General features: G+C 44.7%; 1 protein-coding gene across 1 annotated transcript; it reads right to left on the bottom strand.

Moving 5' to 3' along the window:
- Positions 1 to 380: 380 nt before the first annotated feature.
- RTCA (RNA 3'-terminal phosphate cyclase) lies at positions 381 to 11706 on the bottom strand. Its single transcript, XM_083445233.1, has 11 exons — positions 11514 to 11706; positions 10005 to 10105; positions 8595 to 8738; positions 7978 to 8101; positions 5729 to 5787; positions 5395 to 5536; positions 3806 to 3930; positions 3614 to 3672; positions 3234 to 3328; positions 2231 to 2335; positions 381 to 912 (listed from the first exon to the last, which is right to left on the bottom strand). The coding sequence occupies exons 1-11, from the start codon at positions 11559 to 11561 to the stop codon at positions 814 to 816; spliced, it is 1101 nt and encodes a 366-aa protein (XP_083301359.1). The 5' UTR covers positions 11562 to 11706; the 3' UTR covers positions 381 to 813.
- Positions 11707 to 12750: the final 1044 nt, after the last annotated feature.

Here is a 12750-nt window from a genome sequence, read left to right as displayed (position 1 = left end):
CTCTTTCTTGCACTGCGCTGCGTTACAGCAGAACTCAAACTGGGCTACAAGAAATGCAACGTAAGAAAGAAAAGGAGCAACGAAAACACAATTATAAAGCATACGGCGTCTAGCACAGCGCACTGAAATTGCTACAACAGGCAGAAATATCATTAAGCGCGTATACGGAGACCCTCGGCAGTTTTCAAGTTTGGGAGCAACTGCACTAAGTCAAAGCTTGCAGCAGTAAATGGGCAGGGAAAAGGGACACAGCTACATTCTCCCTTTCCGGAACCTGCACACTTGATGCAAACCAGGTGATACAGGTGCCACCGTCAGAAAATGCCCCCCATATTATTTGCAAACCTCTGCCCTTTTACTGGTAATAAGTAGCAAATATCTTCATCTTTTGAGACTGCTTTATTTTTATCTGTAGTCGTGTGCAAGAAAGGGTTACAGAAATAAAAAGACAGATGTGAACAGAAACTGTTGAAAATGACTTTTTGCCGACATTTTTGTTGCAACGCACGTGAAGGATTCCATATGATCAGCTCCCAACAGGGGACGACCGAATCGCAGAAGTCCGTTTTTAAAAGCCGAAGCTATCGCTTTCCCCACTCTGCTGTGATCTATACTGATCATCTGCTGTGTTTAACAGCAGCAATATAGGCTTTTTATTATCTAGAGAGCCCAAAATGGATGTCCTTTATTAGAATTAATTCAAACCTAACACTAATCACACTTTTCTCCCTTGAGGATGTCAGCAATATTTTTAAAGGCAAAACAAAAACAAAGCCAAAATAATAATTAAACCATTCCAACAAACAGCAGCAGCTACAAATTGGTGTTTAGCAGTCCAATTCCTTGGCACTCGATAATGTAGGCATCCTTGGGGGAAGCGTCCTCTTCTGATTTTGTCACAGTAAATTTAGCCTGCAATGAAAATAATTTTAAGTGTCATAAAGTGGGTTTATTAACGTATTCTTTAAAATGCACACCTGTATATTGTTTGCATGACGTGCAAGAGATTGCTTATTAAAATCAGGCTCTGAAAATAAAATACTATAACAACAACAACAACAACACAAAACTGATAGTAAACAACATTCAGTTTAAAACTTGAGGTGTTAAAAGCGTGAGTAAACCTGTCATATGAACAGACCTGAGGAGGCTTTGCTAGACCCCCACCTGAGGGAGACTATTCCATAACAGCAGCATAAACTACTGAAAATATCTACCGTATTTTTCGCTCTATAACACGCACCCGACCATAACACGCACATAGTTTTTAGAGGAGGAAAACAAGAAAAAAAATATTCTAAACGAAACAGTGGATGTATGATTTTTGTGGTTCATGCTGTGGCCACAGACATGTAATCTGAAGGTGAGTTTGGGGTAGCCCAATGCAAAAATCCTGAGGATCCACGGGGATCCATGTTTGTAACCACGTTTTTGCACCACTGCGGCCCCAGGCAACAGTGGGTGCGTGATTTTTTTTGGTGCAAATTGTCGCCATGGACATGCTATGTGATCTGATGGTGAATTTGGGGTGACCCAGTGCAAAAATCCTGAGGATCCATGTGGATCTGTGCTTTGTAACCATATTTTAAGTGGGGAGGGAAGGAAAAGCACTCAAGGGACAAGGAGCACGCGTGGGGTGGGTGGAGAAGGATGCTGCTAATAATGCAGGAGAGGGGTTTAAGGGGAGAAGGAACACGCGTGGGGTGTGTGGAGAAAGATGCTGCTAATAATGCAAGAGAGGGGTATAAGGGGAGAAGGCTCCTCTCCTCTCCCACTTTGCTCCTTTAAAGCAAGCAGGCTCTGCTTCTCTCCCTCCTCCCCGGCTCATCCCCCCGGCTTAGCGAGCTGAAAAACTTTGCTGCTATTTAGCGAGCTGAGTGGGGAGGAGGGACAGAGAGCCTGCTTGCTTTAAAGGAGCCAACCGGACAGGAGCCGCTTACACTCGTGTAAGTGGCTCCTTTCCTCTCCCGCTTTGCTCCTTTAAAGAAGCAGGCTCTCTGTCCCTCTCTCCTCCCCACTCAGCGGCTCTTCTCCCGCTTTGCTCTTTCAAAGCGAGCCACGGAGGAGGGAAGCATTTGCTCCGTAACACGCACAGACATTTCCCCTTACTTTCTAGGAGGAAAAAAATGTGTGTTATGGAGCAAAAACTACGGTAACTAGAGAAAGCAAGTCTGTGAAGTGTGTACTCATCAACCGACATTAAAACAAAAGAAAACTATGTATCACTCACCTTTGTCAGCTGTTCTGCAAAATGTATAGCAGTTTTTGTATGGAGAGTAATTGGTCCAGTTTTCACTCTGGAGAGGCCATTTGCTAAAGCCATGAAAATGATTAGCTTGAGAAGAGAGAGGAAGAAAAAAAACCACATCATTATTAGTGATGCAACTCCCATGGCAGCTAAAGAAAGCCAGTTGAAGTAACACTCCTTGCCCACATAACTCACAATAAAATCCTATTCATGTCTTTGCAGAAGTCAGCATAGGTAAAGGACACCTGGACGGTTAAGTCCAGTCAAAGGCGACTATGGGGTTACGGCGCTCATCTCACTTTAATGTTTAAGGGAGCTGGCGTTTGTCCACAGACAGCTTTCTGGGTCATGTGGCCAGCATGACTAAACTGCTTCTGGCACAACGGGACACCGTGACGGAAACCAGAGCGCACAGAAATGCCATTTACCTTCCTGCTGCAGTGCTACCTATTTATCTACTTGCACTGGTGTGCTTTCAAACGGCTAGGTTGGCAGGAGCTGGGACAGAGCAATGGGAGCTCACCCTGTTGCGGGGAGTCGAACCGCCAACCTTCTGATCAGCAAGCCCAAGAGGCTCGATGGTTTGGACCACCTGTGTCACAAGGGGACTTACTCCCAGGTAGGTGCCAGAGTGCAGCCCTTTCAAGACCACCGACAAGCCTGATATTCTGCCCTTCTCGTTTTGGGAGGTGCCTCCCACCTGCCCTTGTCAAACTCTTGTTTCCTTATATGCATAGCTGTCAATGTTTCCCTTTTTTTAAGGGAAATTCCCTTATTCCAAATAGGATTCCTCACAAGAAAAGGGAAAAGTTGACCGCTATGATTATATGCGGGAGCCTCTGTGTCAAGGATAGGGAACCTGTGGCCTTGGAGATGTTACTGGACCACAGCTCCCCTCTGCCCTGGCCATTGGTCAGACTAGCAGAGTCCAACCACGTTAGGAGGGCAAAAGGTTTGCCTTCCCAGCTCTACACGAAACGCTTACTTGGTCTTGCAGATAATCGTCCACTGCTCCCCCATGTCGAAGATTTCCAAGCAACATCTCAGCAGCTTCGATTCCAACTTTGTCAGCATTTTTACCTGTGTGAAGAAGAAGCACAGGTAGAACCTAACACACCTGTGCTGCATGCGTGGCAAGTGTTTTGTGCTTGTGTGAGCTATGTGCAAAAAAAAAAAAAGGGTTAGCTACCGTAGCTCAAGAATGTGGCCTTTTAGTGACTGTAATTATTACATCGTAATTATGCAGAACATGGATAATATAAAATAAGACACCACCACGAAGCATGTCAGAGCGCCAAATTAGTTTCCATTAGAAGCTTTTCCAAAAAAATAATAATTAAAAATCCTCTTTGCCCAAATCCTCACCTCTTTTACCAAGCGATGATCCAGCCAGCAAGCAACCTGTGGAAGTCTCTGCAACAATTCTAAACAGAAGGGGGGATCGTGAGATGTTGGAACAGTTATGCATAGAAAACAGCCTTTGGAAAACTTTGAAGTGCAGATAAGTGAATTTCTGGATAGCGAGCATGCGGAAACCTGCAATTTGAGCCCACTCACATGATTCCACTTCCGGTTCCAAAGGCCTCATTATCCGGTTCTCGAACGGCCTCAATGTTGACGTCAAGGTCTCGGATTTCCTTTTTGATGCACCTCACTGCCGCCGACGCCATGTCTTTTGCTAACTGACGTGACGAGGTCAAACAAAGAAAAACAACTGAAACCTCGACAGAAGAGCTTTCCACCATAGTCTGAAGTTCCTATGTAGAAAATGGCTTCTATCATACAAAACGGGCGATAAAATTCTCCTTACTCCTCGGCAGGTTGACACCTGGCTTGCTAAAGTGTCTCATATACGCAAAGCGTGTTACTGCTTGGTAAACGCTTAATAATGATAATAATAATATTTTTTTATTTATACCCCGCCCTCCCCAGCCAAGGCCGGGCTCAGAGCGGCCTATTAGACAATGTCTATACAATGTAGGTCAGGGGTAGCTAATGTAGTGCCTTCCCAAAATTTGTTTTTGGGACTCCTATCATCCCCAGCCATTGGGGCTGATGGGAGTTAGTGCCCTATAATGTCTGCAGGGCACCCCCATTGGCTGGCTATATCTGGATTAGCTTCCTCTGCATATTTAGAAAGAGGTGCTATTCCGATGTCACAAAAACGAGACCCTGGAAGATACATTATTCCAGGTCAGGCTGATTCACCAACATCAGCTCCCCCAGAGTCTCTGGCAGGGGTCTTATCACATGCTCCCCATTCCTTCTTTGAATCAAAGGTGCCAGTGATAGCTCCTGAGACACCCCCCATAAAAAACTATGGTCCTTCTCCTTATGCTTCTATAACAAAATATGTGTGGGCACCTGCATACATATGCGTTACAAATTCACTGATATGCTGGAAAGAAAGTAGCTACACATTTTTTTTATTCACCATGTGCAGCAGAACACATGCATTTTCCCCATGAGGGTGCATTTAATTTTTCAACTGACAGATCACCAAAAGGAGGGGTGCTACAAAGTTATATTTTGACAGGATGTTTTGGTTAAATTAATACAATTTGGTCCTGCTTGGCAAGTAAAATGTGTGTCGAATTGCACAGAAATCATTAAAAATGATTGCCAAGTACAGTCGTACCTTGGATCCCGAACGCCTTGCGAGTCGAACGTTTTGGCTCCCGGACTCAGCAAACCCGGAAGTGAGTGTTCTGGTTTACGAACGTTATTTGGAACCTGAACGTCCGGCGCAGCTTCTGATTGGCTGCAGGAGCTTCTTGCAGCCAATAGGAAACCGCGTCTTGGTTTCTGAACGTTTTGGAAGTCGAATGGGCTTCCGGAACGGATTCTGTGTGACTTCTGAGGTACCACTGTACTTGCAGTTAGTAATATAACGTAAGATTGATATATAATCTATTTAGTATTAACTGACATTTCCAGAAGGTAACATTAAAATGCCTTGGTTTTCCAAAAGCAGTTAATGAGCTGGACTTACCAAGCTGAGAGCTGTCCAATCACAAAAAAATAAAGAGCAGATTTGAACGCCTCACGCCCAAAAACTTTGTGACCCCCTCACTGAAAGAAATTTGCAAAAAAATGAGTTTTACCCCCTAAAATGACACGCCCTAAGAATACGAGGACAGGCTCACTTTGACTGGCAGAGCTCCAGCTACGAAGGCTCTTCCGTGTATCTTGGTCACGGTGCCGCGGTCGGTTAAGTCAATTGGGCTCAACTGTTTTACAGGCGACATCCGTATGATCACTTCGCCACCCCCCTTGGGGTAGTAGCCCCTGTCAAGAAACAGCAGGTTATAGGCCAGGTAATGTTCCTGTCATGGCAACGAAGAAACAAGTCAAATAAAAACTCGAGTTTATGACTGGCTTATTTAAGCACAGTTCAAGGTTCAAACACAATATCAAACTGCAGTTATTTAAAAGCTTCAAATCTCATCCTCACAGTCACAAAAGGAGCCTGAGACCTACCTCCTTTTTATATCGCAGTCCAGAGTCAAACTGAACTTCTCAACCATTGGTTTGAAGACCTGGAGAGTAAATACATTTGCTGAAAAACACAGATACATACATATTTTAGTGAGCAAAATATTCCTTCCTATCACCCTGTCAGAGTGTCAAAAGAATGTTGTTGTTTTTGACTTGTGTGCTGCCAAAGCACACATGTCAGTCATTGCTATGGGAGGTTGTTTTGTGCATATATAATACACAGATACAGTGCTATTTTTCTGGAAAAAGAGGGGCTAAAATTCACCATGAACACGTCCCTTGTTCTCTTAGAATGGCAATGGCGCCAGAACTGAGAGGTACTAGAACTGAGTTCCGGCAAGTTCTGGTTGAAAAAAAGCTCTGCATATATAGCGATAGAAAGATAGCTAGCTAGAAATGACAACTAGTTAATTTGCATGAATTCTTTTAATGGCATGAGGTATTTATGTTTTTAAATGTTTACTTGGAAACCTTTGGGTAACAAGCAACAAGTCAAACAAACAAAATTGCTAGTAAAGTAGTGGCTTAATTCAATCTTATTGTTTTATTACTTATTATGATTTATAACAATTTATTATCATGAGATCTCAGGGCAGTTCACAGAATAAAAAACAGGGTAAAAACAAGTCTTGGACTCTCACAATCCCTCTTCCCCTTCATTTGCACATGGCAACGGTGATGGGGAGGTAGATTAAAAGCAGCCACTTCTAATTCGTCTGAATGCAGAAAACACTGATTTGCACAAATCATTATTTATTTGCAAACTATTATCTGAAACCACAGTTTGATTGTGGCTTGCAGGCAAAATAAAGTTTTTGTAAATCAGTTCCCTGCAATCAGGCAAAGCAAGTCATGGCTTGCTGCACACTAGAAAAAGACTTGCACATGACAGGGAAATCATAAGGAAAAATCATGGTTTGACATTATGTCTGAACTGAGTCGATGGGCAGTGCTGACTTTTAGTTTCCACAAATCCTGGTTTGTCATTATGTATATCTTGGTTTAAAACAAACTCCAGTGAAGTTAAATAATCCATGGTTTGAAGTTGCATTCTTCTGAAGCATGCCTTTCAAGGAAATGAACTGCAAAGAAAATTCTGAAGGAACCACAATTCTGAAGTCAGGCGTACTGTGCTACTTATACAATCCCATCTATTTCAACAAATAAGAAGTTATAGCACCTGAATGAATGGTTTCAAGAAGTGACCAGGCTGGTAGACAAGCATTCACATAGTCACCTGTGACAAGTGAGAATTATTTCCAAGTGATCAGACAAAGATGCGTTTATTATAGTTAAAGGAAATAAATCTGCCTATATAAAAGAAATAATCTGCCTTTATATGGGACTGTCTGACATCTAGGTTTGTCATTGCTCTGACAAACCTAGCAATGACAAACCTAGACAGCATCTTTAAAAGCAGAGACATCACCTTGCCAACAAAGGTCCGTATAGTTAAAGCCATGGTTTTCCCAGTAGTGAGGTATGGAAGTGAGAGCTGGACCATAAAGAAGGCTGATCGCGGAAGAATTGATGCTTTTGAATTATGGTGCTGGAGGAGACTCTTGAGAGTCCCATGGACTGCAAGAAGATCAAACCTATCCATTCTGAAGGAAATCAGCCCTGAGTGCTCACTTGAAGGACAGATCCTGAAGCTGAGGCTCCAATACTTTGGCCACCTCATGAGAAGAGAAGATTCCCTGGAAAAGACCCTGATGTTGGGAAAGATGGAGGGCACAAGGAGATGGGGACGACAGAGGACGAGATGGTTGGACAGTGTTCTCGAAGCTACCAACATGAGTTTGACCAAACTGCGGGAGGCAGTGGAAGACAGGAGTGCCTGGCGTGCTCTGGTCCATGGGGTCACAAAGAGTCGGACACAACTAAACAACAACAACAAATCTGACATCTGCCTGACAAAGGACTACTCAGAGCCATACCATCATAGCTGCAGCATCAGACCATTCAAGTAGTCTTGTCAGGGAAGCTACCAAAAACAATTTTTTTCTTTCCTCCTTCCTGCCAACAACATGCCACAACGCCAAAGTAGGTGGACATGGAAAACTTAGAACTAGTAACTTTTTGTGGCTTTATCTCCACTTTCTGGAATTTAGGTCCACTTAACCGTTTGGTGGCAATTTATTTCGGATGTAGCTTTCTTGTGTAACGTTGTTGCCAAAGTCTAATGAAGCAAAGGACTGACTTGGGCTGCAAAGATGGAAGGGTCAACTTACCATCACTGTATAGTCAATCTGGGGAGCCATCTCTGCATTGGTGCCACCTTTCAAACGAAGCTCCGATGGAGAGGCTGCAAAGAGCACACAGGGCATTGCAACTTGCATCAGCAAGCAGACACTCCTGCAACAGGAATGAGACACAGACAGAATGTGTTATTTATTACGGAGGGACTGGAGCCAATGGGGATTCCAAAACTCCCAGATGCAATTTTCTATCTGTGGGAATGTTGTGGATAGTAGGAGAGGATATAGGAGAGGAGGGCCTTCTAGTGGTTCCCTCACTGTGAGAAGCAAAGCTACAGGGAACCAGGCAGAGGGCCTTCTGGGTAGTGGCACTCGCCCTGTGGAACGCCCTCCCATCAGATGTCAAAGAGATAAACAACCACCTGACATTCAGAAGTATCTGAAGGCAGCCCTGTTCTGGGAAGTTTTTAATGTGTGACATTTTAATGTATTTTTAATCTTTGTTGGAAGCCGTCCAGAGTGGCTGGTGAAACCCAGCCAGATAGGCGGGGTACAAATAATAAATTTTATTATTATTATTATTAAATATTATCCCTGAACACGGAATGACAATTGCTACATCAGCACCCAAAGAAGTCGCAGAGATATACCCCGCTGTTTTGGTATCCGCGACGTGGGTTCCACCCTGGATCTTCCCTGGCACGAAAGTGACTTCGGTCGATCCGATTTCTCCACCTTCCATCTGCCCGTTGCAAAGGTCGCGAACCATTTTCAATCCTGACAGGTGCTGAGGCCTTCAAGTCAAGAGGACTGAGTTAGAACAGAAGCAAAGCCTGCGTATGCACTCATGTAGCAAAGAATGCTAGATTTTTGAATGTCCAGTGCACCAGAGGTGCAAACAGTAACTTGCCTGCAAGCTCAGGGTGAGCAGCCATTGTCCCTGGCCAAGAAAGTTAGTGGTCATAGCGGCAATCATCTTCCAGGGAAAGAGGAAACCAGCGCTATCACAGCTGCAGAATTCCCTGGGAAGAGGGACTGGTTGCTAAAGTACCCTGGAATTCGTAGCTCTGTGAGGGGTCTCCTAACAACTCTCAGTATCCTTCAACAGCTCCCATAATTCTTTGGGAGAAGCCGTGACTGTCCAAAGTAGCACAATAATGCTTTAAATGCACAGTGCACATGAGGCCTCAATCACTGCTAGCACACAGAAGAGATGCTAAGTCTGTACGGGGGGCTAAGGGATTTCCGGCTGCAAGCAGAGGCTCATATGACTGAATGCTACCCAGCAAGAACAACAAAAGATTCCTACACATAGAAAACGAGTGTGTTGGGGAGAATCTTGCCCTAGAACAGGACTGGGGACTCTGTGGGCTTCCAAACAATCATCAGCGCAGCTAAAGGTCAGGGAGGATGGGAGTTGTAGTCCAGCAATAAATAAAATAAACAAATAGCTGAAGAGTCACAGGTTACCTCCCCAAGTGTTATCGATGATGATTATAATTTTTACACTTGTCCTATACCCATAGGCCTCAGGGCAGTTCACAGGATAAAATCAGAACACAAAACCAAGAAGCACACAATCAAACAAAAACAACCACAACCCTCCCCCGAAACACATTTTAAAACGGCAGAGGGTGTACGTTAAAAACAGTTAAATCACTTTTCAAAATGATTGAAAAGTACATTTAAAAAAATTAAAATCAATTTAACAGAAAAAGCAGTACTCTCTGCAGGGCAGCAATGCCAGTCCTTATGAAGCCTGTCAGACCCCACCCTGGGTCAGGTAGATAGAGGCAGGAGCAGGACCCTCTCAGCAGGGTGGTCCTTGATGACTGCCCACCCCGACTTGCTTTGCTATGCAAAATGGATGTGCATTCAGCCACGTTGACATTCCCACCCTGCAGTCTGAAGCGATAATGTCCAGATGCACAGCATCATGGGGTCGGGTGATTGACAGGTGGGCTGTCCTATCAAAGCTGGCCTGCCAGGTTGGGGGCAACGAGGTTCCCCAATGCCTCTCCTAAAGCAAACCGCTTTGACAACTGTTCTCCTGGTCTTACCTAAGGCCAGGCTGACTCCTGCCGGCTCGGATATTTTTCACATGTAAGGGCGTACCGCAGAGGCAGCTCAGAGCTGTGGTGACGCGCAGGATCTGGCCACCCTGAAAGGAAAAGAGAGGATCAAATACTTGCTACAGATAGAAACATTATGAAAATGATGTATAGATGGTACTTAACCCCTGTAAAATTAGCAAAGATATATCATAATAATGATAATTTATGCCAGAAATGTATGCCAGAAAGAGGGTACCTTTTATCATATGTGGTGGACCTGCCCCCAAGGTGAAAGACTTCTGGGAGAAGATTTATAATGAATTGAAAAAAATGTTGAAATATACATTTATTAAGAAACCAGAGGCCTTTCTTCTTGGAATAACAGGTTTGGAATTGCCCAAGAAAGATGTTAGATTGTTTTTGTATGCCACAACTGCAGCTAGAATTTTGTTAGCCAAGAATTGGAAAACACAAGAAGTACCAACAATGGAGGAATGGCAGATGAAGATGATGGATTTTTTGGAGCTAGCCAACCTGACTGAAAGAGTCCGCGACCAGAAGGAGGAGGAGTACCAGGAGGAATGGATGAAATTCAAAGACTATTTAGTTAAATATACTAAGATAATTTAAATACAAATACTTGCAAATACCCGATAGGCTTAGGACTTAAATATGTGATGTTATAGAATAATATGTTTAAAGTTAAAATGAAAAGAAAGAAATATGTTAAGTGATTAAGTTAATTTTATGAGAAATTTGTTTTGGAAAACTGTTACAATGATATACACTGAAACTCAGCCAGGGGGATTTGAGGAAGTCACTTAATAATGTTACTAAGATTGGATTAAGTACAGTTAAGATTTATGTTTGTTTTTAAATTTTGGAAAATCAATTAAAAAAATTGAAGGAAAAAAAAGATAGAAGTGACTGTCATACAGGTACAGCCTTGTCACTGTTTCCAGGCAGGCTGCTCCTCTTTCCAGAAATTAAGTACTGTGATGCTATTGCAGTTACCCAGTCTATTTGTATGCATGCGGACACAAGTCCCACCCGGGCCTTAGTTTGCCTACCCATGTGGTGGGCTCTCCTTCCCTGGACGTATTTTTAGCAGAGGTTGGATGGCCATCTGTCATGGCTGATTTTGCGGAGATTCCTGCATCGCGGGGGGGGGGGGTGGACTAGATGACTCTAGGGACCCCTTCCAACTCTACAGTTCTATTCAGAAGCAAGCCCCACCGAGCAGGGCTGCAGCCTACTCTAAGTAACCTGGGTGGGGTAAGCAGAAAGGTAAACACAAGCAGTTTGGCATTCCCGTTGGGGAAAGCAAGCAAGGAGTTATACGGCTCCACGGCAGGGAATCGAAGGGGAGACGCCCCCCCCCCAATATCCAAGAGTGCAACTCCGATCTACCTGGAGGCCAGTCCGCCCCCCCCCCAAAAAACGCATTCATTCAGGTCCATGGCGGCTATGAACCCCGAGAAAGGCAGCCGGCCCCGCGCTTAATCCCCAGCTCACCCCTTCCATGATGCCGCCGTCGATCTCCACCGGCTGTGGATCGCCCATGATCGGAAGCCGCCGTCGAAGATCCGAGCCCCGGAGCCTGCGGACCTGAGCGAGAAGGAGACGCCGGCACACCCGCCCTTTGCTGCAGGCCGCCGCCAGCGAGGAAGGGACGTCGCAGACTCGGCTGAAGCGCCGCCTACGCCGGACTCCGGTTGGAGGCGCGCGGAGCAGGCGCACAGGAAAACCAGCGCAGCCGCCCTTTCCGCGGAGCTGCGGAGCTGCGGTGCCGCTTACGAAGCGCGTCTCTCTCTAGCGTTTCCCACCCTGGTGGGATTTGGCTTCTCTTATCTACCAACAGGCCTTTTGCTTTTATTGAAACCGAAAATGCATAAGATCCTTCCCAGAGCGCAGGAGATTTATTTTATTTTTTAAATCTCAGGGTGGTGGGTTCGAGTTCGAGTTCCACACCGTGGGGCGAAAGTTCCCTGCGCCGCAAGGGGTTGGACTGGAATGATGAGCTGCGCGCAACTGTCAAAACGCCGTATCATAAATTTCATTTATGTGCCTTAAAATTCTAGACGCCGCTTGATTGTAAATAAACAAATTTGCAAAAAAAAAAAAAAAGGAGAAACGGGAAGATCAAGAACAATTTGCAACCAGTGCGTGCAAAAGGTTAAAATGCTAGAACAAATACCGCAGCGTAGTCTTTCCTGAGTGTGCTTCGACTTGCTTTTATTCGGTTTGAGCAGCAATAGGATCCGGCCGACCCCATTCTTGATGCAAGAAGGTAAGGTGACCACCTTGGGTGGCACAATCCACAGGGGCAGCAGATCCCGATGCAGATCTTTGTTCCCCGATGTAGATCTTGATTCACCCCTTGTTCCCATGGCAGGGAGGGGTTCGCCTCGAGTGCCAAAATGTCTTGGGCCAGCCCTGAACAGGGTATACGGCAGTGCGGAAACATTGTTCCTTCCTTGCATTGCAGGACTAGATGATCCGTGTGGTCCCTTCCAACTCTACAATTCTGTGATTCTACTTTAGATCTATACTTATATGCAGAATTCATCATGCGAAAGGCTGGGCTGGATGAATCCCAAACCGGAATTAAGATTGCCGGAAGAAATATCAACAACCTCAGATATGCAGATGACACAACATTGATGGCAGAAAGTGAGGAGGAATTAAAGAACCTTTTATTGAGGGTTAAAGAGGACAGCGCAAAATATGGTCTGAAGCTCAACATCAAAAA

Source organism: Podarcis tiliguerta, assembly GCF_965153285.1.
Source record: "Podarcis tiliguerta genome assembly, chromosome: 6".
NCBI lineage: Eukaryota > Metazoa > Chordata > Lepidosauria > Squamata > Lacertidae > Podarcis > Podarcis tiliguerta.
Note: the sequence above shows the minus strand (reverse complement) of the source record. Positions and strands in the feature narration are given on the sequence as shown.